Source organism: Protopterus annectens, chromosome 11.part0 (genome assembly GCF_019279795.1).
Source record: "Protopterus annectens isolate FY-2018-M chromosome 11.part0, PAN1.0, whole genome shotgun sequence".
NCBI classification, from domain to species: Eukaryota; Metazoa; Chordata; order Ceratodontiformes; family Protopteridae; genus Protopterus; species Protopterus annectens.
In genome coordinates this window covers 1,308,436,852-1,308,462,544 of record NC_056745.1, presented here as the reverse complement: position 1 = coordinate 1,308,462,544, position 25,693 = coordinate 1,308,436,852, and the positions used below count along the sequence as shown (strand labels likewise).

At 46.4% G+C, this 25,693-nt stretch overlaps 1 protein-coding gene across 1 annotated transcript in view; it reads right to left on the bottom strand.

The window, feature by feature from the left end:
• TNPO3 (transportin 3) overlaps positions 1–25,693 on the bottom strand; it is a 2,808,908-nt gene that overhangs the window by 2,701,856 nt on the left and 81,359 nt on the right. Inside the window, exon 2 of the mRNA XM_044088630.1 lies at positions 18,976–19,049. Coding sequence (XP_043944565.1) covers positions 18,976–19,049 — 74 coding nt within the window. The remainder of the gene's footprint in view (positions 1–18,975; positions 19,050–25,693) is intronic.

The window sequence follows — 25,693 nt, the reverse complement described above, 5'->3', positions numbered from 1 at the left end:
TGTCAGTACTTCAGGCAAAAACTGCAGCTACTGAAAAGGAAGAAACATCGGCACTGGAGGTTTGTAGCATCCTACAGTCGACAAAGCAAACTCTGCTAAAGAGACAGAATGAAACTTATCTCCCTGAAAGTGAGAGAATTTCTGAAATAATTGCGTGAAGACGGCAGAGATGAAGAATGCAAGTCATTCATGACCGAGGTTCAATCCGTGCACCAAGGGTGCAGTGATTATTTGGAAAAGTAGATTACATCCTTGGATGAATTTTCAGTGCTTTCGTTGGATGGTTTTAAACAACGTGAAAGACCGTACACGTTCGATGATCTGTTGCCATGCATACACTATACGAACGAAAAGGGTATTGCTGTAGACGATGTGTACAGTTGTTTGACCAGTACTGCAAACTGTACAGTTGTTTGACCAGTACTGCAAACTGAAATCATTCATAGGACAGAAAGATGACAAGTTTTTTGACAGTCTCCTTCATGAACAGTGGTGTTCACACTTTCAAAGTTGTGCAAATGAAGCCACTTATTCAGAGCTGCTTAAAATCTGCGAACTTTAATTTTGCATTCCTGGACACAATGCCAACGTTGAAAGAACATTTTCCTTGATCAACACAGTGCACAAAAGAGACAGACTGTCTATTGACTCTGTCAGAGGAATTCTTCTTACAAAATACAGTTTTAAGAACTTTTTTTGATTGGAGTTCCACGTCTATGTTGCCGAGAATAATGAACTGCTGTGAAAAGTCTTTTGCTATAACTTTTAATTCTGATGACTCGTTTTGTGACCTGTCAAATTAGTTGTTTTTAAAGTTTTCATTGTAACACACAGTCCAATTGTAGCTCCCCTGCCGTGGTTACATGATGTGGTTGACAACAAGTTCAGAAAGCACTACAAATTCATACTGTATCTTGGATCAGGATCATTATTAGGCAGGCATATTGTTGTAAAACAGAAGATGGTCTATTAACTGAAAGAAAGTCAGTTTTAGGTTTATGGAGTCCTGTTATTTTAGTTTCTACATTTCAGGGCATGCTCAAGGAACATTTTGGTTTAAATTAGTAAGACGAGGATGTGACAGCCTATGGGTGCAATATACTGTTTGGATTTGCATGTACTCTGGTATTAAGCTTCTGCATTTATGAGCAGTAACCATCTAGCAATACCATTACACGAAAAAAAAAAGCAACATGCCTTAACTCTTGAGTACTTTAAAGATATGAACCTGTTCATTAGTGGATTAGTTACATTTTCTATGAAACTATTCAGTGGTGAATTGATTACTTTCTCCATCAACCTGTTCAGTAATAAATTGGTAATTTTGTCCCTGAAGCAAACTACCAGGTTAATGTAATTACACACTGCAATGTTACTGTACAGCAGTCCAGGTGCCCCATGTGTCAGTTAGGAATTATTTGTAGCAGCACTACACTGTCTTTCTTAAGCAGAAAGTACAGTTGTGTACACTTACCATAAATGTAGATGTTCAAGTGTATTCACTGTTGCAGTCATTACATTTGAGTAATCTGCTGACGGGTTGCCCTCAGTCGGCCTAAATTCCAAACTCTTGGGTCCTGCGTCAGTTGCAGTCTTCTCTTCCATGACATCAGGTCGTCAGGGGTATAAAACATGCAGCCAAAGCCATTTCCTTTAATTTTTCTTGCCCCGATGTCAGGTGCCCCCAAAAAGGTAGCAATATTTTATATATATATTTTATATATATATATATATATATATATATATATATATATATATATATATATATATATATATACACATACATACATACATATACACACATGCATCAATATAAACTTTACCTTCATCTACAAGCAAATAAACCACATAGGTTGTAGAAGATAGAGAAGGAAAGATGAACTGTACAAAGACAGGGGGATAGCGGGAGGGTAACCTGGACTGCAACAGTGAATACACTCAAACATCTACATTTATGGTAAGTGTACACAACTGTACTATGTTCTTCGTGTTTCACTGTTGCAGTCATTACATTTGGGTAGAATGGTTGGGAGGCTGGAGCTAAATAGCACTAGGTGCGGCTATACGGCCCTGCAGCACTGCAGTGGCAAAGCCTGCCCTGGACTTAGAGTAGAGAGACAAATGGTAATGCTTTGTAAAGGTGTGAACAGAACTCAAAGTAGCAGCCTCTAGAATGCCTTTGGTTGGTACTCCTATGAGAAAGGCTGCTGAAGTAGCGGCAGCTCTGGTGGAATGAGACCGAATGCCCTTGGGCACAGGTTTACCATGGTGTAAGTAGCAGAAAAGTGCAGTTTTGTACCTACCATAAATGTAGATGTTCGAGTGTACACCCTGCTGCAGTCATCAGACTTGGGTTATCCTGTCGTCAGGCGGTCCCGCAGTCGGCCGGAATTCCAAAGTCTTGGTCCGGCGTCGGTTGCTGTAGCTTCTTCCCTGACGTCAGTGTGCCAGGGGTATATATAATGCATCTGACGCCATTTTCTTCAGTTTTTCTTGCCCCAGATGTCAGGTGCCCCCAAAAAGGTGGTCAGTAATTAGTACCAAATTAAGTCATTTTTGCACAAACACAAAATCCCTCTAGCTATAAGCAAATACATCAGGAAGGTATTGTAGAGATTTAGCCGGTAAGATCAGAGGGGATGGAGGGAGGGTAACCTGAACTGCAGCAGGGTGTACACTCGAACATCTACATTTATGGTAGGTACAAAACTGTACTATGTTCATCGTGTTACCCTGCTGCAGTCATCACACTTGGGTAGAATCCCAAAGCTAGGGATGGGTGGAGGAGTTATAGAGGGTTAGAGGAGGCTAGAAGGCCCTGCAGAACTGCAGTGGCGAAGCCAGCCCTAGTCTTACAGTAAAGTGGCAAGTGACAGTGTTTGGTAAAGGTGTGTACTGAACTCCAAGTTGCAGCTTCCAAAATCTCCTTGGTTGGAACCCCCCTGAGGAAGGCTGTAGATGTAGCTGTTGCCCTGGTAGAGTGGGGCCTAATGGTAGCAGGAATTGGTTTTCCATGATGGGTATAGCAAAAACGAATGCAATGTCATATCTATTTGGAAATGGTTTGTTTTGATATAGCCTTCCCTTGTGAAGCTGTAGCATAGGATACAAAGAGCTGGTCAGATTTTCTGAAAGCCTGAGTTTTGTCCAAGTAGTAACGAAGTTGCCTGTGAATGTCCAAGGAATGCAGGAGTCTTTCTCCTTTGTTCTGTGGATTTGGGAAGAAGGTGGGTAAGTGAATGGTTTGATTTAAAGCCACACTGGAAACCACCTTAGGCATGAAGGATGGATTAGTTCGTAGAGAAACTCTGTCTTGATGGAAAATGAGGAAAGGTTCCACTGCCATTAGTGCCTGCAGCTCTGAAACTCTTCTAGCTGAAGTTATTGCTAGCAGCAGGGCAGTCTTCCATGATAGGAACTGTAGATCTGTAGAGAAAGCTGGTTCAAAGGGAGGTAGCGTAAGCTTTTCCAGAACAAAACTGAGGTCCCATGTTGGCGTAGATGCTCTCCTGCGGGGCCTAATGTTTTTTGCCCCTCTGAGGAACTGCCTTAGAAGTGGATGCGAAAATAAGGGTGGTTCCGTGTTGTAGTCGGCTGAAATAGCTGATGCATGGATTTTAATGGATGAAAAAGAAAGTCCTTTGAGCAACATCTCAGTTAAATACTGTAGAATCTGAGGCATGTGAGGCTGAGGTGTGTTTTGGCCTTTAGCTTGGTTCCAGGCACAAAACCTTTTCCATTTGTCCGAATAGGCCTTCCTGGTGCTGGGCCTCCTAGCTTCCAGAACATCATCCATAACTGCTTGGGAAAGAGGAGCTGGCTGGATGCTTAGGTGATCTGCCATGCAGCCAGATTTAAGGTTTTGAGCTGGCTGTGAAGAATCTGACTGTTTTGCTGTGTGAGCAAATGGGCAATTTGTGGTAAAATCCAAGGTGGGCCCTGGGCCATATTCCTCAATAGTGGGTACCAGTGCTGGCGTGGCCAGTCTGGGGCTATGAGTATCAGTCGTGGTCTCTCCTTTCTGACTTTCAGAAGCACCTTTCTGAGGAGAGGCAATGGAGGGAAGGCATATACTGTCAGGTTTTTCCAACTGAATGAGAGTGTGTCCACTTTCCAAGCTTGATGGTGAAGTGTCCTTGTACAAAATTTTGCTATTTGATAGTTTTGAGGACTGGCAAAAAGGTCTATGTCTGGAAGGCCCCATTGTTGAGTTATCATTGCAAATACTTGTGGATCCAGTTTCCACTTGTGGGGATCCATGATGTTTCTGCTGAGGACGTCTGCCAATGTGTTCTTTTTTCCTGGCAGGAATTAAGCTTGTAACTGAACTTGATAAGCCAGAGCTCTGCTCCACAAGGTCATTGCTTGCCTGCATAGAGAGTAGGAGTATGTACCCCCTTGTTTGTTTATGTACCACATTACTGTGGTGTTGTCCGTCCATATTGTAATTTGTCCTGGATGTAATAGATTCTTGAAGGCTGTCAGAGCATTCTGTACAGCTAGCATCTCTTTTTGATTGATGTGCAGATTCCTTTGATCTGCAGTCCATACTCCTTGAACGCACTGTCCTGCCATGTGTGCCCCCCAGGCGTAATACGATGCATCTGTTGTTATAGTTTGCCTGGCTGGGGGCAAGGTGAAAGGCTGACCCTTGTTGAGGTGACATGCCTGTGACCACCATAGAAACTTCTGTTGTGGGCAGGGAATGAGAAATATCATTGTGTCCAAGCTGTGGCTGTGTTGAGACCATACGCTTTTTAGGTACCACTGTAATTTCCTCAAATGAAGATTTGCAAATGGTATTAGTAGTATGCAAGATGCCATAAAGCCCAAGGCCTGCAGAATTTTTCTTGCAGGTAGTTGGGTCATTGTTGCCATTATTTTGAAATATTGAGTCAGTTGTAGTTGCTTGCCTGGCGTCAGATAAGCCTTCTGGGCCGTTGTATTCAAGCTGGCACCCAGGAATGTCATATTTTGTGAGGGTACTAGTTTTGATTTCTTTTCGTTTACTGTGTACCCCAGGCAACTTAGATGATGTTTTACAAAAGCCAGATGTTGTAAGAGGACGTCCTTGCTTTCTGCTTGGATGAGACAGTCGCGTCCAGGTATGGGTATATTTTAATTCCTCTTTGTCTGCAGTATGCAATTACTGGTGCCAGGCATTTTGTGAAGACCCTGGGTGCAGTACATAAGCCAAAGGGCAGTGCAGAGAATTGGTAATGGGTTGAACCTGCAATGAAACGGAGGTATCTTCTGCAACTTTGTCTGATAGGGACATGCAGTTATGCCTCCTTGAGGTCCAACGTTACTAGCCATGCTTTCTTGCCCAACATGGGAAGAAGCTGCTGTAGTGTTAGCATCTTGAATTTGGGTACTTGTAAGAAGGTGTTTAGAATTGAAAGGTCCAGAATTGGTCTCCAGGCATTGTCCTTTCTGGGTACTAGAAAGAGTCTTGAGTAAAATCCTTGGCCTTGCTCTCGAGTAGGTACCAGCTGAATGTCTCTCATGTCCATGAGAGCTGTAATTTGTTTTTGTGCCTCTGCCCATTGATTTTGTGGCAGGTTTGGCATTCCTCTTTTCACTGGCAAGGTGTGAAAATGGAATCTGTATCCTCATGAAATTATGTTTAGGACCCATTTGTCCTTTGTGACAATGTGCTAGTTGTCTGAAAAAAGTGCGTGTTTTCCTCCCAAGGGGGCTGCCAAGAGAGTGATGCTTGGCCAGATGAGGTGCAAGTCATTGAGTTTGCCTTCTGGTAGTTTGGGACCTGTCTTCTCCTCCCTTCTGTGTTGCAGTGCCCCATTGTCGAGGTTTGTACTGGGTTTGTGGTTGTCCTCTACCTCCTGGACGTCTGTATTTACCCCTCTGTGGTCTGTCAGTAGCTGGAAAGGACCAATTTTTTGTTGGCCAATTTCTGCTGAAGTGAGGGGGCTGTACCTGTAGGAAATCTTTGACTGTCTGCATAGATTTTGCCTTATCCTCCATTTTCTTTAAGACTTCTTCTGCTTTAACTCCAAAAAGAACATCCTGCTGTAAGGGAGCATCTAGAAGCTTTGCTTTAACATGATCAGGCAGAGTTTGTTCCTTTAAAAAAGCATGCCTACGTATAACAGACCCAGTGACAGCTGCTCTGCAGGAAGCCTCCAAAAAAATCAAACCCACGTTGTAAAGTATGTTTGCCCACCTGTTCAGTTGCATGCAACAGATCCTGCATTTCTTTCAATTCAGACTGTTGAGGGAGTGTGCTAATTTTTTTGTTTTAACTGAGACATTAGAAATTGCTGATATTTTAGCATGTGAAATTGGCAATTTAGTGCCCTCATAGCTAGAGTGGCTGAGGTGTAAACCTTTTCCCCCCACCTGTCTAGTGCTCTGGAGTCCCTCTCAGAGGGTACAGGATTTTTAGCCATAGAGGCCTTGGCCCCTTTGGGACCCTGGGAGATAGTCTCTGGATCAACAACAGGGCTTTTATAAAGGAATTTGTGGGAATCAGGCACTCTATAGTATCTGTCAGGTTTGGCTGGAGCAGGAGGCAGAGAGTCTGGGTTCAAACTGGATTCTAAGTAAACATCATCCACAATGTCTAAAACTGGGGGGGATGGCAAGTGGTCTATGCTGGGGGAGTAAAAGAAACTCCTTGAGCCTTTTCTTTGAGTCATAGTAGTCCTGACCTTCCCAGTGAAAATGTTCCCTCATAGTGTGTAAAGTTTCCCCAAAGGAGTAGTCTTCAGGAGGAGAAGCTGAGGGAATAGAATCCTCAGCATCAGAATCTTCATAAGGGGAGAAGGAGTAATCTTGGTCCTCAGAGGAGCCTGAGGAAATAGACACTTGTTCAGAGGAGGCATATTCTTCCTCTTGTCTAGGCCTTTTCTCAGGTGGGGGTTGGGAACCCCTGATTAAACAGATCAAATCTTCAGCCATTTTGAGCATCTGTTTCTTAGGCATGGGGCCTTGAACTGGAGACTGAAGTGCAGCCTTTTTAGGTTTAATAGGAGTCTTAGTCTTAGGATACGTTTTTATTGTGAGCATAGTCGGTCTGAAAACACCTTCAGAAACCGGAGGTATTTCTGCAGCATGGCATCTTTTTCAGCAGTGTCGTCGGTAGGGGCTAAACAAAATGGCTGCGTCGGCCTAGTACTTTCCGCCAAAAGTTCCGAAGCGGTCTCAGGTTCCAGATCTGCGGTAGTCAGGGGCTGCGTTGGAGGGTCACTGAAGATCGGTGAACTGGAGACCGGACCAGCCGAGGCCTCGGAGTCTGGCTTGGGTCTAGGCTGCCTGTCCTTATCCTTGTATTTTTTTGTGCACGCCGGTAGTCGGTTGCTCAGACTGCATAGTGTAGTTAAATTTTCTACCGAAGTAGTGTCGTGCGAAATCAAAGCATCTTTTAGTAGTACGCTTATTAAACCTAGCACAAAAACGACAACCAGTGACGTCGTGGTCTGGGCCTACGCAAAGTATGCAGTAAGAATGAAAATCCTTATGAGGTATTTGCTTCCCACAAGAAATACAATTGTTAACTTTTTCTGACATCGGTCTGAGGTAAGAAAAGTTTCCCCAACGGGGTACTTAGCTTTATTTAAGACTTCGGATCTGAAATTCGACTTCGAAAATCTCAGGAGTCGGCTGACCGGCACTTGCGAATTGCTTCTGCTTCGGGCACCGCGCGGCAATAAAGACTGGAGAAAATGGTGTCAGATGCATTATATATACCCCTGGCGCACTGACGTCAGGGAAGAAGCGAAAGCAACCGACGCCAGACCAAGACTTTGGAATTCCGGCCGACTGCGGGACCGCTGATGACAGGATAACCCAAGTGTGATGACTGCAGCAGGGTAACACGATGAGCATCGGATGCAGTGGCTTATCCACTTTGAAATTGTCTGCTTTGAAATAGCCTTTCCTTCTGATCCTGCAGCATATGACACTAGTAATTGCTCATTTTTTATCAAGGAATGCAGAATTCTCTCCCCTTTGTTCTGCGGATTTGGATAAAAAGTTGGCAGGTGAATTGTTTGGTTAAGAGCCACACTGGAAACCACCTTAGGCATAAAAGTAGGATTTGTCCTCAGACACACCCTGTCTGGGTAAAATATGATAAAAGGCTCTACAGCCATGAGGGCCTGCAGCTCTGAAACGCTTCTTGCTGAAGTAATTGCTAGTAGCAGAACTGTCTTCCATGATAAGAACTTTATATCAGCAGTAGCAGCTGGTTCAAATGGAGGCAGGGTGAGCTTTTCCAACACATAATTGAGGTCCCATGCAGGCAATGGTGATCTTCTAGGAGGCCTTAAATTGTTGGCTCCTCTAAGATACTGCTTTAGTAAAGGATGAGAAAAGATTGGTGGCTCTGTATTGTAATGAGCCAAAATGGCAGAGGCATGAATTTTGATTGATGAAAAAGATAGTCCTTTGTCAAGCATCTCAGTTAAGTATTGTAATATCTGAGGAATATGTGGTTCTGCTGTATCAGTTCCTTGTGCTTGACTCCAAGCACAGAATCTCTTCAATTTGTCAGCATAAGATTTTCTAGTACTAGGCCTTCTGGCTTCCAAAATCACATCCATCACAGCTTTACTGATGTCGTTTGTATAATTGCATGATTAGCCGTGCTGCCAGGTTCAGGGTCTATAGTTGATTGTGCAGGATCTGATTGTTTCGCTGGGACAGTAGTTGTGGTCTTTGAGGCAAGGTCCAAGCTGAGTATTGAGACAAGTTCCTTAGGATTGGGTACCAGTATTGGCGGGGCCAGTCCAGGGCAATTAATATCTTCGGCTTCTCTTGTCTGACTTTTAGGGTGTCCTTGGGTAGAAGAGGCAGAGGAGGAAAGGCGTAAACTGATGGGTTTTTCCAACTGAAGGATAGGGCGTCCACTTTCCATGCTTGTCTGTGATAAGTCCTTGTGCAGAATTTTTTCAATTGATAATTATGAGGAGAGGCAATTAGATCTATGACTGGGCTCCTCCATTTCTCTGTTATCATGCTGAAGACTTGTGGATTTAGTTTCCATTTGTGAGGATCCATAAGGTTTCTGCTTAAATCGTCTGCCGGTGTTTTGTTTTCCTGGCAGGAAATGAGCTTGAAGATGTATTTGGTAGGTCAAAGCTGTGTCCCACAGTGCCATGGTTAATCTGCAAAGGAGGTATGAGTGTGTGCCCCCTTGCTTGTTTATATATCACGACTGTGGTGTTGTCCGTCTTTATCAGTAGTTGTCCTGGATGAAGTAAGTCCTTGAAGGCTGTTAGGGCATTTTGAACAGCTAGCATCTCTTTCTGGTTGATATGTAGATGCATTTGTTTTGGTGCCCATATGCCCTGAATGCATCTTCCTGCCATGTGGGCCCCCCAGGCATAATATGATGAGTCTGTTAAGGTTTGGCTTGCAGGGGGAAGAGTGAAGGGCCATCCCATGTTTTGGTGACAGGCCTTTACCCACCATAGAAACTCCTGTTGCAGGCAGGGAATGAAAGGAATTAGAAGTTATGTACTTACCATAACGTTCCATCTGAGTAGGTGTATTCATTTGTCTGCAACCTGTGGGTATGGATCCGATATCGGATCCGAACTGGCATGGTTTATCCAGCTATGGATCCGAGCTCCTAGCTCCTCCCCTCACCCATAATACCCTGCTCTCCCTAGATGACCTCAGATCGAGTTTGCCCTGTATCAAATACCCTAATCAAAGGGTAACACATTCTATGCAGGAACTGACAAGGCCAGGCGGATATAGGAGGGCAGGATGGTTGCAGACAAATGAATACACCTACTCAGATGGAACGTTATGGTAAGTACATAACTTCTAAATCTGAAGTAGGAGATTAATTTGTCAGCAACCTGTAGGACAGAGTCCCCAGCTACCTGAATCTTGGGCGGCCGTCATGGAAGGATATTACGGAGCACCGCGGAGCCAAAGGATGCTCTACCTCTAGACGTGATATCCAGCTTGTAATGAGAAATAAAGTTATGAGATGAAGCCCAAGTGGCCACTGAAAAAATGTCATCCAGAGGTATCCTAGCCTTAAAGGCTGCTGAGGTAGAAACAGACCGGGTTGAATGAGCATGAACGCCGTCCGATGCGGGCCTCCCAGAAGCTTGGTAAGCTAATAAAATACAGTGGGAAATCCATCGTGACAAAGAGACTTTGGAAATTGGTTTACCCAGATTAAATTTGGCAAAGGAAACGAACAACTGATCGGATTGTCTGTGACCAGCTGTCCTGTTAAGATAAAAACCGAAGCTGCCTGTGAACATCCAATGAATGCAGCTTGTACTCGCCTTTGTTCTGATAATTAGGAAAGAAAACTGGGAGGTTGATGGGCTGATTAATGTTTGCTTCCAAAGCTACCTTAGGAAGAAAAGAGGGATTGATCCTGAGGTACACACTGTCCGGATGGAAGATCAAGTAAGGCGGCTTTATGGAAAGGGCTTGAAGTTCCGAAACTCTTTTGGCTGAAGTAATGGCTACTAAAAATGCAGTCTTAAGAGATAACAATTTTAGATCTACAGTGGCCGCAGGCTCGAAGGGGGTGCGGTCAAGGCCTGAAGAACCAAGGAAAGATCCCATGGTGGAACCGCCTGTTTGACAGGGGGTCTAAGCAGAAAGGTGCCTTTTAGGAAGATTTTACATAACTTGGCAGACATAAGAGGCCCAGAGTCATGACCAACATGATAATGAGAAATGGCCACTAGCTGAACTTTGACCGTGGAACTACTGGCGCCATCATTAAAAAGAGTGGTAAGGAAATCTAGAACCACGGGAAGAGGTACCGTGAAGGGATCTAGACCTTGCCGCTCCGCCCAAATGGAGAATCGCTTCCATTTACTGCGATAAGTTTTTCTGGGAGAGGGTTTATGCGCCGCTACCAGGATAGCCTTAACGGAAGATGAAATACCAGGAGTCCTGATTAGGAGTGGAACTGGAGCAGCCAAGCAGTCAGCTTCAGGCTGTCCAGGTTCGGAGATGGTAGGTTCGATGGGTGTGTTATCAGATCCGGGATGGGATCTAGAATCCAAGGTGGATTCACTGAGTGAGACCTTAGGTAAGGGAACCAGATCTGCCGAGGCCAGAATGGGGCTATGAGGATTATTCTGCACCCCAACCGAGAGGCTTTCTGAAGAACCTGGAGCATCAGAGGTAGAGGGGGGTATGCGTACAGAAGACCGGGAGGCCAAGCATGCACCAGAGCGTCCCTCGGGGAATCCCCTGGTGGAGGGATTAGAGCGAAAAAACTGTCGCACTTGGTGTTTAAGGGAGAAGCAAAGAGATCGCAACAAGGAGTTCCCCACCGTGCAAAGATACGTTTCGCTACTTGAGCATTGAGAGACCACTCGTATGGGGAGAGAATGGTGCGACTGAGCTTGTCCGCAAGGATGTTGGACCGACCCGGAATATGCGTTGCGATGAGAAAGCGGTTGGTGGAGATCGCCCATTCCCACACTCTCATGGCTTCCCGACATAAAGGGTAAGATCTGGTTCCCCCCTGTTTGTTGATGTACCCGACCACTGACATGTTGTCTGATTGAATCGCAATTGTTCCCAGGGGAAGAAAGGCCTGCAGTGCTTGCAACGCCAAGAGCACGGCCCTCATCTCCAGAACATTGATATGCAGGGAGGTCTCTGAGTCGTTCCACGTGCCATGGACCGTCCGTCCCGCAAAATGCCCCCCCCCACCCGAGGCGCGATGCGTACGTGGTCACTGTGGCAAGGGGGGAGATGCACAAAAGGGGCGGCCTCCTTGGAGATCCTTTGAATGGAGCCACCACAAAAGAGACCGCTTGCAAGCCTTGCTGATTGCAATGGGGTGATGCAGGGGAAGAGAAAGGTAAGACCATTGTACTTGGAAGTGTCCACTGAAGTACCCGAATGTTCAGGCGGGCGAGCGGGAGAAGAGAAATCGCTGCCACCATGGACCCTAGTGCCCTCAGGACCAATTCTGCTGGAACTGAGCTGGAGTGGAGGATGGCCCGCACCTGGAGTCGTAGATTCCGAATTCTGTCGGTTGTGAGGAAGGCTCTTAACTTCCTTGTGTCTAACCTGGCACCTATGAAATCTATCAGCTGAGTAGGGGCCAGGTTGGACTTTGCTACGTTTATTGTGATACCTAGCCAGGGAGCTAGCTGAAGAAAGGAGTCCCTTGCCAAAGATAGTAGATGCCTTGCTGGGGCGGTGAGAAGCCAGTCGTCCAGGTACGGAAAGATCTGCACCCCCTGAAGCCTCAGGTGGGCCACAACGACTGCTAATACTTTGGTGAACACCCTGGGGGCTGTGGTGAGACCAAAGGGAAGGAACCTGAACTGGTAGTGACTGGCTCCCAGCCAGAAGCGAAGAAACCTCCTGGACCGTCTGTCCATTAGTATGTGGTAGTACGCATCCTTGAGGTCTATGGAGCACATCCACTGATTCTCTCCCAGAAGGGGGAGGATAGATTGTAAGGTGACCATCCGGAACTTCTCCTTGGGAACTGCCAGGTTTAATAGGGACAGATCTAAAATGAGTCTTAGGTCCCCCGTCTTTTTTGGCACTAAAAAGAACCTGGAGTAGAACCCTGATCTGATCTGGTCTGGGGGGACGGGCTGGATGGCTCTTTTCCTCAGCAGATAGCCAATTTCTGCTGAAGCGGCCTCCCTCTGATCGGGTGGAATGTCGGGGAGGGATTTTGGTTTCGGAACGTGGAGAAAGGGGATTTTGTATCCTCTGGATATAATACGGAGAACCCAGCGGTCTGTTGTTATTGACTCCCATGCCGCTAGGTGCTCCGAAAAACGTCCCCCGACTGCCTCCAGAGTGGAGCAGTCGGGCAACCCCTCAGGGTTGCTGCGCGGGCCACTCAGAGAAAGGTTCTCTGGACCCAAAATTCCTGGGAGCCCCTCTGCCCCTGGGGCAGCGTCCGCCCTGTCCTCCTCTGCCACGGAAGGACTGGTTGTCCGGAGCGGGTTGGGATTGCTGCGACTTCCGGAACCACATCTTCTTCTGGCCCTTTTGGTTCCTAGAGTAGGACCTCTGGGGCACAGAGAAGCGGACTCCGACGGCAGACAGCGTCTTCCCGTCCTTCTCGCTCTGGACCAAGGTGTCGTGAAGCGTCTTGCCAAAAAGGGCAGAACCATCAAAGGGGGCGTTCGCGAAAGATGCCTTGAAGGGCTCCGTGAAATCGCAATGGCGGAGCCAGGCCTGGCGTCTCGTGACTAGGCCTACTCCTGCAGCTCTAGCGGCTCAATCAGTAGCGTGGGAAAGCAACCGCATAGATGTATTTGTAACAGACCGAAGAGTGGCCATACGGGTGGAGTGCAACAGTTTGTCCTCCTCCGACATGGACTCTGGGGGGGGAAGCAGCATATTCTTTAATAAGATCACGCTGCATCCTAATAACATGTGCCAGATAGTTCAGCGCCCTCACCGAGAAGGTCGCTGAACTAAACATTCGCTTCCCCAAGCGGTCCATCATCCGAGACTCCTTGCTCAGAGGATGGACTGAGGGACTCTCCTGGGCGAGTTCCCACTTGGTGGCTGCTGCCGTCAACATGGCATCTACCGGAGGACCCTTACTCCAGTGGGCACGGTCAGCAGGGGGGCTGAGAGTCCTGGCAGGCCTTTTGGGGATTGGCTCCACGGTGTCCGGTTCCTTCCACGCCCTGGTGGTAATAAGGTCCACCAGGGGGTCGGCAGGAGGGGACACCCAAGAGGTAGACGGGCCCGCTTCGAATGCCTCCAAGAACACGGACTCGTCCGAAGACTTTGGGGCAGACCACCCACCTCTTATACAAAGCATTTCCATGATGTCTCCAAAGGAGACATCCTCAGGGGGGGTGATCTTGGGGAGCTTTCCCCTTCCTCCAAGTCCGTGTCTTCAGTTAAAGACTCGGGGGGAGTCTATGTGCATCCTTTTACACGTGTGCTTGCGAGGTGCCTCCTCGGGGGGGCTGTCGGAGGAGCCCTCGCAAGCAGTGTCTAGTTCCACAGGAACTGCTTGGGGCATCGAAACGGGCTGTCCCAGTGGCCGGGTGATGGAAGCCTGACCCAGAGCAGATGGAGTGCGGGATGGAGCCGAAGCAAGTGCCGGGGGTCCGGAAGCCCTCAACAGAGCCCTCTCCACTACAAACGCCAAAGGGGAGCCGGCCTCGACCAAAGGATCCGACAGTCGGCTCCCCCTCGGATCCTAGGAGTGGATCGGAGCCGGCGCCGAGCCCCTCGGATCCGAGGGACCAGTGTGCTCAGACACGGACGGCGCCAAAGGCACACCGAGTCCCTCAGATCCGAAACTCGGGCCAAGGCTCCGAGAGGTCGGATCCGACACACTCGAGGGCAGGGTCGGATCCGAAGTAGCCAGTACTATCAGAGCCGACCCACCCCCGGCTCCAAAGCTGCCCAGCTCCGAGCGCTCCGAACCCGGGTAGCAGGTCGAAGAAGGAGCTATGGGCTTGAAAAAAGGAGTCGAGCTCCCCCCCCCGGGGGGGGGGGGGGCAGGAGCACTCCCATCTGCATCTGGGCCTGGATGAACCTTCGCATCATCCGGTCCAGATCGGTGTCAGAAAGACTATAAGTCGACCTCGAAGAGGCTACCGAGGTAGGCCTTGAGTACCGCCTCGATAGCCTCGAAGGAGGTCGGTTTCTCTTCCTCCTCAGGTCCCGGTGAAAAGGTCGGGGACTGGAGCCGAGGAGGAGGAGAGCCAGTAGCTAGAGAGGCCGGAGGAGAAGCCCGCTTAGCCGGCGGGGCCGAGACGGAGGTCTCGGCCCGCCGCTTGTGGTGCTTCTCTCTCCGGTCCTTCTTCCTAGCTTCCCTGTCCTCCGAACCAGTAGAGGGAGTTTGAGTCCTGGGAGGAGGAGCGGGAGCAGGTAGGGCAGGAGCGGTAACTACCAACGGGGCGGAGGCCGAAGCAGAGTCCTGGGGCAAATGTCCCGCCAAGACCAGCTTCGACCTCCGCTCCTTCAATGCCCTGGGGTTGAACCCTGCACAGATTGAACATCCAGAAGTGAGGTGTTCAACCCCAAGGCATCGAACGCACCGAGTGTGGCCATCAGCAGGGGACAGCTTATGGCCACACTCGGAGCACTTCGAGAAAATCGCCTTTGGGGCTTCTGACAAAAAAAAAAAAAAAAAAAAAAAAAATTAACAGAAAAAAAATAAAACTAATAAAAGATAAAAAAAAAAAAACCCTTAGTAAATAATTAAATTTCCACTTAGCTGTAGGAGCTCAAAGATCAAGCTGTCACCATGAACGCGGCAAACTAAATCTGAGGTCATCTAGGGAGAGCAGAGCATTATGGGTGAGGGGAGGAGCTAGGAGCTCGGATCCATAGCTGGATAAACCATGCCGGTTCGGATCCGATATCGGATCCATACCCACAGGTTGCTGACAAATGAATCTCCTACTTCAGATTCACTGTTCCCAGACTGTGTGAATGTTGACTCCATAAACTTTTTAGGTACCACTGAAGTTTCCCCATATGCAGTCTTGCATATGGAATCAGTAGGATGCAGGATGCCATGAAGCCCAGTGCCTGCAGAATTTGTCTTGCAGAAGACTGGGTTTTTGTTGCCATCAGTTTGAAGTAAGTAGTCAGTTGCCTTTGTTTGTCTGGCGCGAGGTAAACCATCTGGGCAGTTGTATTCAAGCTTGCACCCAGGAATGTTATCTTTTGAGAGGGTACCAGTTGTGATTTATTTTCATTTACTATGTACCCTAAGCATGTTAGAAGCCTTTTCACAAACGCCAGGTGTCGTAGAAGAGTGTCCTTGTTCTCTGCTTGAATGAGACAGTCATCCAAGTAAGGATATATTTGTATACTTCTTTGTCTGCAAAATGCAATTACTGGTGCCAGGCACTTTGTAAAGACCCTGGGCGCAGTAGATAAGCCAAACGGCAGTGCAGAGAATTGGTAATACATTAAGCCAGCCTTGAATCTGAGGTATCGTCTGCACGACTGTCTTACTGGGACATGCAGGTATGCCTCTTTGAGGTCTAAAGTCACCAGCCAAGCATTCTTGATCAGCATGGGCAGAAGCTGCTGCAAAGTGAGCATTCTGAATTTTGGAATGTCCATGTATGTGTTCAAAATCGATAAATCCAGTATTGACCGCCAGGCCTTGTCCTTTCTGGGTACCAAGAACATTCTTGAGTAAAAACCTTGCCCTTTTTCCAGTTCTGGTACTGTTTGAATGGCCCCCATTATCCATGAGGGACGTAACCTGTTTCTGTGCCTCTGTCCATTGATTTTTTGGCAGATCTGGGCAACCTTTTTTGCCCTTGAATCCCTGTCAGAGGGGGTAGGGTTTTTTTGCTGTTGAGGCCTTAACTCCCTTTGGACCCTGTGAAATAGTTTCAGGGTCAGCAGCAGGGTGTCTAAATAAAAATTTATGTGAGTCAGGGACCCTGTAATATCTGTCAGGCTTACTTTGAGCCGGAGGTAAGGAGTCAGGGGTCAAGCTTGACTCCGAAAACACATCATCCACAATGCCTAAAACAGGGGGAATGGCTAAAGGCGTGTGCTGAGGGAGAAGGAGGAAATCCCTGAGCCTCTTTTTTGATTCTGAGAAGTCTTGACTCTCCCAGTGAAAAATGCTCCCTCAAAGTATGCAAGGTTTCTCCAAAAGAATAATCCTCAGGAGGAGATGCAGATGAAATAGACTCCTCAGCATCAGAATCCTCATAGGGAGGCAAAGATGATTCCTAATCAGAAGAAATATAAACCTGATCTGAAGATTCATAATAAGTGTCTTGCCTAGGCCTCTTATCTGGAGGGGAATGGGTACCTCTGATCAAGGTAATGAGGTCTTCAGCCATTTTGAGCATCTGTTTTTAGGCATGGAGGCCTGTGTGCACATGTCTCGTGCGTCAGTTTTTTTAGTTTTAGAAGTTGCTTTTGTCTTTGGTTTTGCAGCTGTCGTTGGTTTGATGTACAAATGTTGAGGTCTGAATACACCCTCAGAAGCCGGTGCCTGCTCAGCGGCTCCGGATCCATCTGAGGGAGATACATCCGTCAGTCCAATACCTTGAGTATCTTGTGGCATGCCGGACTCCACATGGGTGTCGGTAGAGGCCTTCGACTCGAAGGTAGCGGGCATCAGGGGCTGCAAAGGCACCTCACTGAGTACCAGCGAACCGGCGATTGACTTAGGGGAAGCGTCATCGTTAGTTTTTGATCTCGACTGCCTTTCTCTGTCCTTTTCTTTGCGTTTATGTACTCCGGTAGTCGGATTGCTATCCGACGACATTTCAGGGTAGTTAAATCTGTTTGCAAAATACTTTGATGCAAAAATATACTGATGCTTAATAGTGCGTTGGTTAAATCTAGCACAAAACCGACAGCCAGGCACGTTGTGATCAGGGCCTAGGCGAGGAATACAGTATAAATGGAAGTCCTTATGAGGTATTTGCTTCCCACAAGTAATACAATTATTAACTTTTTCTAACATCGGTAAAAAGCAAGAAAAAAAGTTTCCCCAACGGTGTACTTAGCTTTAGTGAAGACTTCGGTTCTGAAACTCAAACTCGAATATTTTAGTAGTCGGCCGACCGGCACTTGCGAAATGCTTCTGCTTCGAGCACCGCACAGCAAGAAAGGCGAATGAAAATGGTGTCGGCTGCATGTTTTATACCCCTGACGACCTGACGTCATGGAAGAGAAGACAGCAACCGACGCAGGACCCAAGACTTTGGAAATCAAGCCAACTGAGGGCAACCTGCCAGCAGATTACCCAAATGTAATGACTGCAACAGTGAAACACAAAGAACATCAGTGCATGTTCTCCTTTGTCCTCCTTTCTCATGGCTTTGTCCTCCTTTGGAGTAGCAGGTATCTGGGTAACACTAGGCTTAGGCCTTTAAATAATTGAAGTCATCACCTTAAAGTTCTAACAAATACTCATTGACAGAGGTCAAATATCAATACAATTGTGTTTGCCATCATGCATACTTCAAGTTAGAATATTCATACCTTGTATGTAGCATGGTTTTGGAACTATTAATGCAAACATGAACAAGCAATATTTGACACCTAGAGGAGCAGAAGGTAACTGCAGAAATGCCTGGATGCGCACTCGGCTGGAATGAGTTAAAGGAAAACTTTAAAAATGAACTAGGAGCTAGAACAGAACCATACCTGTAATACCAAATGAAAAGCACAATATTATACAGTCCGGTGTATATGAGTTACTAAATTTGAATATATTGCACCACAACTACTGTGGATGATCATACTACTGTTGAGTATACCCCAACCACGTATCTGATAAAGTGTAATATAACAGTAAACTGTTTTTATGTGCTCCACTGCACCCCAAACCTCTAAATACACTACAACCAATGTCGCACCAACTCTAGGCAAAGTGAATAAATAAACCTGTATTTTCTCAAAGTTGGGGTGATCTCAGAGGTGGTATATTTAGAAATTAGGAGAGTGAAGGCACAGGTCACACATCGGAGAGGGGACAGAAGGGTAAAAACCCTATGCAAAAACAGCTTTAAAGTAGTATTGTTGTAGTTTTCTGCTGTGAATGTGAGATACTGCGGTGGGAAGGAGTGTATTACATAGAGTAGGGTGTCACAAGCAAATAAGACCTACTGGTTCACATGATGACAGACTAAGAGCACTGATCATAACAAACATTTTACAGACAACTCATGGCAGTGGCAATAGTAGTACAATGACAACAGAAAAAAATCCAAACAACATGCATTCATAGTTTACAAGTACATACACAAATGGCTGTAGATTCATAATTTCATAAAAACGCGATCATAGTTATGACTGCAAACTGTTCTACTTTAACAAAATAAAATTTCTTGCACACTATGTTAGCACTATCTGAACTACTCTAACAGTAGACTGCAATTTCCTCAAAGATTCAAAGCTTCCAAAACATCTGACACAAAGAAATATGTCCACAATGTAGGTCACTAGGAGCAAAAGCAACGCCACACATTAAACAAAACTACTTTACTTCATGAGTACAACAGATAATTGGTATAAAACATTACTCACTTTTGTATAAGAGTGTAAGTACAGCCTTTCCAAGAAACCATCAGTAAGGCCAGATCTGATATTGCCAAGGCAAGCTAAAAGTAAAACATAAAAAAGAACGGCACAGAATCAGAGTAATTCTCAGTCCTTTGGAAATTTCAGATGAAAATGTTACAGAAGATGTGCAGTGAACTTGACTTCTACGCAAGTAGCAGAGTACAATTACTGAAAAAGTATTCAATGTACATTTTCCCCTATGTTGTGTTCAATTGAATTTTTGACTGTCTTCATCAACATTCTTACTAGCACTCGCAAAAGACTTAATTGTGCACTCATCATACAGTACAGTTGTGTACACTTACCATAAATGTAGATGTTAGAGTGCATTCACTGTTGCAGTCATCACACTCGGGTTACCTGCCTGCACGTAGCCTTCAGTCGGCCCGAATACCAGAGAACTGGTATTTCTGCATCGGTTGCTGTCGCTCCGAGTCCTATGTCGGGTATAAAAACAGGCAGCCGATGCCATTACATCAGTTTTTCTTGCCACAAATATCAGGAGCCCCCCAAAAGGGAGCTAGGCTACGGTGGAAAAATCACCACCAGTAAAAAGTAAATACCAATACCTCTGCAAGGGGTGAGTAGTACACACAGAGAGGAGAGAGAGCAGGGGGCTGGAGAGAGGGAGGGAAAAGTACAGTTGTGTACACTTACCATAACTGTACATGTTAGAGTGCATTCACTGTTGCAGTCATCACATTTGGGTTATCTGCTTGCAGTAGCCCTCAGTCAGCTCGATTATCAAAGTCTTGGGTCCTGCGTCAGATGCTGTCTCATCTTCCATGACGTCAGGCAGTCAGGGGTATAAAGAACTCAGCCGAAGCCATTACATCAGTTTTTCTTGCCCCAGATGTCAGGTGCCCCCATAATGGGAAGCAATTATATAAAAGGTTACACCTCCAACCAAAAAGCTAATACACCAAAAAGCTTTAAGCATAGCAAACAAGTATAGAAGTATAGTCAATAGAAGTCAGGGGGCTAGAGGGAGGGTAACCAGGACTCAACAGCGAATACACTTGAACATCTACATTTATGGCAAGTGTACACAACTGTACTATATTCTTCGTGTTTCATCATTGCAGTCATCACATTTGGGTAGATTCCCAAAGCTAAGTATGGGAGGAGGAAATTAGATAGCATTAGGACCAGCTATAAGGCCCTGCAAGACTGCAGTGGCAAAGCCAGCTCTGGATTTAGAAAAATATTGGCACATGGCAACGCTTGGTGAAGGTATGTACAGAACTCCAGGTACCAGCTTCTACTATGTCCCTGGTAGGGGCACCTCTGAGAAAGGCTGTAGAGGTAAATGCAGCCCTGGTTGAATGTGGTCTAATCCCCAGTGGGGTAGGTTTTCCATGGTGCTTATAGCAGAAATGAATGCAATGGCCTATCCATTTAGAAATGGTTTGCTTTAAAATGGCCTTCCCCTCTGCCCCTACAGCAAATGCAACCAGCAGTTGTTCATATTTCCTGAGAGGTTTAGTCCTGTCAAATAAAACCTAAGTTGTCTGTGCACATCTAAGGAGTGCAGTATTCGTTCCCCTTTGGTCTGTGGATTAGAAAAGAAGGTTGGCAAATGAATGGACTGATTAAGGGCCACACTGGATACCACCTTGGGCATGAAGGAGGGATTGGTCCTGAGTGACACCCTGTCCATATGAAAAACGATGAAAGGCTCCACTGCCATGAGGGCCTGTAATTCAGACACCCTTCTCAATGAAGTGATGGCTAAAGGAAAGCTGTTTTCCAAGAAAGGAATTTCGAATCTGCATTTGCAGCTGGCTCAAAAGAAGGTAGAGTCAGTTTTTCCAGTACAAGATAAGGTCCCAAGCAGAAGTAGGGGCTCTCCTGGGTGGTCTTAAGGTTTTGGCCCCTCTGAGGAACTGCTTCAGCAGTGGATGAGAGAAATTCTGTGTTATAATGAGCTGAAATGGCTGAGGCATGAATTTTGATGGAGGAAAAGGAAAGGCCCTTGTGCAGCATCTCAGTTAGGTATTGCAGAATCTTAGGTAAATTGGGCGCTGCTTTGCCTATCCTCTGAGTTTGGTTTCAGGAACAGAATCTTTTCCATGTTTCAGCCTAGGATTTTCTAGTACTAGGCCTCCTTGCCTCCAGAATGACATCCAACACTTGCTTGCTGAGGGATGGTAACTGAGAGATCAGATAATTAGCCAGGGTGACAGGTTCGGGGTTTAAAGCTGTGGGTGCAGAATCTGGCCCTCCTGCTGGGAAAGCAGGGCAGGGGTCTGAGGCAGGTGCCATGGTGCCAGCAGTGACACTACGCAAAAAAGGGGTACCAGTGTTGGCATGGCCAGTCTAGTGCAATCATTATCGTCCTTGGTTTGTCCTGTTTGATCTTTAGTAGTACCTTGGAGAGGATCTTTAGTAGTACCTTGAAGAGAAAAGGCAGAGGGGGAAAAGGCATAAACTGATAGGTTTTTCCAGGTGAAGGACAGGGCATCCACTTTCCAAGCTTGTTTGTGGGGAGTCCTTGTGCAGAATTTTTTCAAATGGTAGTTCTGGAGGGAGGCAAACAGGTCTATAGCTGGGCTCCCCCATTTGTTTCTCAACATATTGAATATCTTTGGTTCCAGTTTCCACTCATGTGGGTCAATGAGATTTCTGCTTAGTTCATCTGCCAATGTATTTAGCTTTCCTGGCAGGAATTGAGCCTGTAGGTGCACTTGGTAGCTCGAGGCTGTGTTCCACAGAGCCATGGCTAGTCTGCAGAGAGGGTATGAGTGGGTTCCCCCCTGCTTATGTACCACATAACAGTGGTGTTGTCCGTCTTTATCATTAATTGCCCTGGAAGAAAGTGGTCCTTGAAGGCTGCCAGAGCATTCTGTACAGTTAACATTTCTTTTTGATTGACATGCAGGTGCATTTGATTTGGGTTCCATTTGCCCTGAATGCACTTCCCTACCAAGTGAGCCCCCCATGCACAGTCTGATGAGTCTGTTGTTAGGGTTTGGGCGGCAGGGAGTAGTGTGAATGGCAGTCCGTTGTTTTGGTGACGGGCCTCTGCCCACCAAAGGAACTATCTGTAGACAAGGAATGATAGGAATCATTGCTTCTAGAGCCTGAGAATGTTGACACCATACGCTTTTTAAATGCCATTATAGTTTCCTCACATGCAGTCTTGCATATGGAATTAGGAGAATGCAGGAGGCCATAAACCCCAGGGCTTGCAGTATTTTCCTTGCAGATAGCTGGGTCTTTGCGGCCAGTAGTTTGAAATAGGCTGTCAAATGAACTTGTTTTTCTGGCGTGAGAAAGGCCATCTGGGAAGTTGTGTTCAAGCTTGCTCCCAGGAATACAATTTGTTGGCAGGGTACAAGATGCGATTTCTTTTCATTTACGGTGTACCCCAAAGAAGTTAGCAATTTCTGTACAAATGCCAGATGATTCAATAGTATGTCCTGGTTTTCTGCCTGAATTAGACAATCGTCCAGGTATGGACATATTTGGATAGTTCTTTGCCTGCAAAATGCAATGACTGGAGCTAGGCACTTTGTGAATACCCTGGGCACAATAGATAAGCCAAAGGGCAGTGCAGAGAACTGACAGTGCACGTAGCCTGCTTTGAAGCATAGGTATCTTTCTGCAAGATTCCTTTATTGGTATGTGCAGGTAGGCTTCCTTTAAATCCAGTGTTGCCAACCAGGCATCCTTGCCTAGCATAGGAAGTAGCTGGTGAAGAGTTATCTTGAATTTTGGGATCACCAAAAATGTGTTTAGGATAGATAGGTCCAGGATAGGACGCCAGGAGTTGTCTTTTCAAGGCACCAGGGAAAGTCTCGAGTAGAAACCTTATCCCCTTTCCTCTTCTGGAACAGGCTGAATAGCCATGATGCTCGAGAGAGAGAATGTGCTTTTGAGCCTCTGCCCACTGATTTGGGGGTAGATCTGGTCAACTATTTGGGGTTGGTAAGGAGTGAAAATGGAATCTGTATCCTTGGGAAATTAGAAGTTATGTACCTACCATAACGTTCCATGTTAGTTGTCTTCTCTCGCCTTCTTTCTTGCTGGATGGGTTCTGAGACGATCCTCGGCTCCGACTCGGCACTTGCTTTAGCTCGAGAACTCCTTTTACCAGCTCGAGGCAACCCTATATCCCATGATGCAAGGCGGAACTACCTCAGATCTCGTTTGGCAGCTAACTTACCCTGCTAAAGGTTATCCTAACCAAATTAGGAACAAAGTTTCCTAAAAGAAGTCCTCATAACAAAGATCCAGAGGAAACAAACTATTAGGAACTCTTCAAGATCTGTCCAGGCCAGGGGCAGGAAGGGAGGGCCGCGAGAAAGAAGGCGAGAAGACAACTAACATGGAGCGTTATGGTAGGTACATAACTTCTAAATGTTAAGTTGTCAATCTCGCTTCATTCTTGCTGGATGGGACCGCGTCCTAGCACCTGAATCCCGGGTGGCTCAACGGAACAGACTCTTGAGAACTGTGGAACCAAAACTGGCCCTATCTCTGGAGGCCAAATCCAACTTGTAATGAGAAACAAAGGTATGAGGCGTGGCCCAAGTAGCTGCTGCACAAATGGTATCAATGGGAAGTCTATCCTGAAAAGCTGCAGAAGTGGATAGACTCCTGGTGGAGTGTGCTTTTGGCTTAGAAGATAGTTGTTTGCCTCTGAGAGAGTACACATAGGAAATGGTGGAAGTCAACCATCTGGATAAGGTCACTTTAGAAACTGGAAGACCTAACCTGTTTTCTGCATAAGAGACAAACAATTGGTCCGATTTTCTAATTTGTTTAGTCCTATGCAAGTAGTACCTGAGCTGACGATGGACATCCAAAAAATACAATTTCTGTTCAGCTCTGTCGGAATAGTTAGGGAAAAAGACTGGTAGATCTATAGATTGGTTAATATTGGTTTGAGATACAACCTTGGGGAGAAAAGAAGGGTTAGTTCTTAACGATACCCTGTCCTTATGAAAAACCAAATAAGGTGAACGAATACAGAGAGCTTGAATCTCGAAACCCTTCTTGCAGAAGTGACAGCCAGTAAAATATAGTCTTCCACGTCAATAACTTCAAAGAACATGAAGCAGACGGTTCAAGGAGGTAGTATCAAGGATGCCAACATTAAGTTTAGATCCCATTGCGGAGGAGGATGCTTTATAGGTGGCTTTAGGAGAAAACTCCTCTCAAAAGGCCTTGCATAATCTATGAGACATGATGTTATTGTCATGCAAGCCAACATGATACTTGGAAATAGCAGCCAGTTGTACTTTGACTGTAGATGACGAGGATCCCAAATGAAAAACCTCCGCTAGGAAATCTAAAACAGAATGTACGGGAGCAGTAAAAGGATCAATATTTCTGGAGTTTGCCCAAATCGAAAATCGTCGCCACTTGCTAGCATAAATAGTCCTAGTGGACGACTTCAAAGAAGACACTATAATGTCTCTGACTGAGTCAGAAATCATTGGTAGCCTGGCTAGGAAGGAAGTGGAGCAACCAAGCAGTGAGGTTGAGAGAATGAATGGCCCGGTGCTGCTGACCCGACTGGTGGATCAAAAGATCCGGAACTGGGTCCAGATGCCAGGGCTGCACCAGAAGGTGACGATGCAGAGACGGAAACCAAATTTGTCGAGGCCAAAAGGAGCAATGAGGATCAATTTGGCTCTCAAACGGTGGCTTTCTGAATGACTTGTGGAATCAATGGAAAGGGAGGAAAAGCATAAAGAAGTCCCGAGGCCAATCCTGGGTTAGAGAGTCTCTCAGGGGTTGGCCTGGAAGGGGAAATAGAGTGAAATAGTCTGGGCACTTGTTGTTTTGAGGGGTAGCGAAAAGATCGCAACAAGGAGTGCCCCACTTCAGAAAAATCTGATCCACTACAGATTGATTGAGAGACCACTCGTGAGGCATCAGAATAGATCTGCTTAGCCTGTCCGCCAATAGGTTGGACCTGCCGGGATGTGCGTTGCTATCAGAAACCGCTGAGAAGAGATCGCCCATTGCCAAAGTCTGAGAGCTTCTCGACATAAGGGATAGGACCTGGTTCCGCCCTGTTTGTTGATGTACCAGACCACGGACATGTTGTCCGTCTGTACTGCAATAGTCCCCGTGGGAAGAAAGTCGTCGAGGGCTTGCAACGTTAAAAGCACTGCTCTCATCTCCAGGACATTTATGTGCAGATGGTATTCTATGGGTTGCCACGTCCCGTGGACCATCCTGCCCTGATAATGCCCCCCACCCGATCAGAGAGGCATCCATGGTGACTGTGGCAACTGGAGGAGGGGAACAAAGGGTCGGCCCTGATGAAGAAGAGGGGAAGATATCCACCAGCCCAGATGAGCCCTGCACGACTGTGTCACTAAGATCTCGTGTCTCATCGGGAGATTGTGATAAGACCACTGCGTGAAAAGCATCCACTGCAGGAGACGCATGTGAAAGCGAGCCAGTGGTAGAAGAACAATGGCCACAGCCATTAGACCTAGAACTTTCAGGACAAACCTGGCTTTGATCTTTTTGCTTTGTAACAGAAGCCGAACAAATTTTTGGATGTCCAGAATTCTTTGATCTGTTAGTCTGGCTAACATTTTGACGGTATTTAACTCTGCGTCTATAAAGGTGATAGATTGGCAAGGCAGCAGAGAAGATTTTACGAAATTTACTGAAATTCCCAGATTCTTGCAAAGCTGAAGGGTGTAGTCTCTTGACT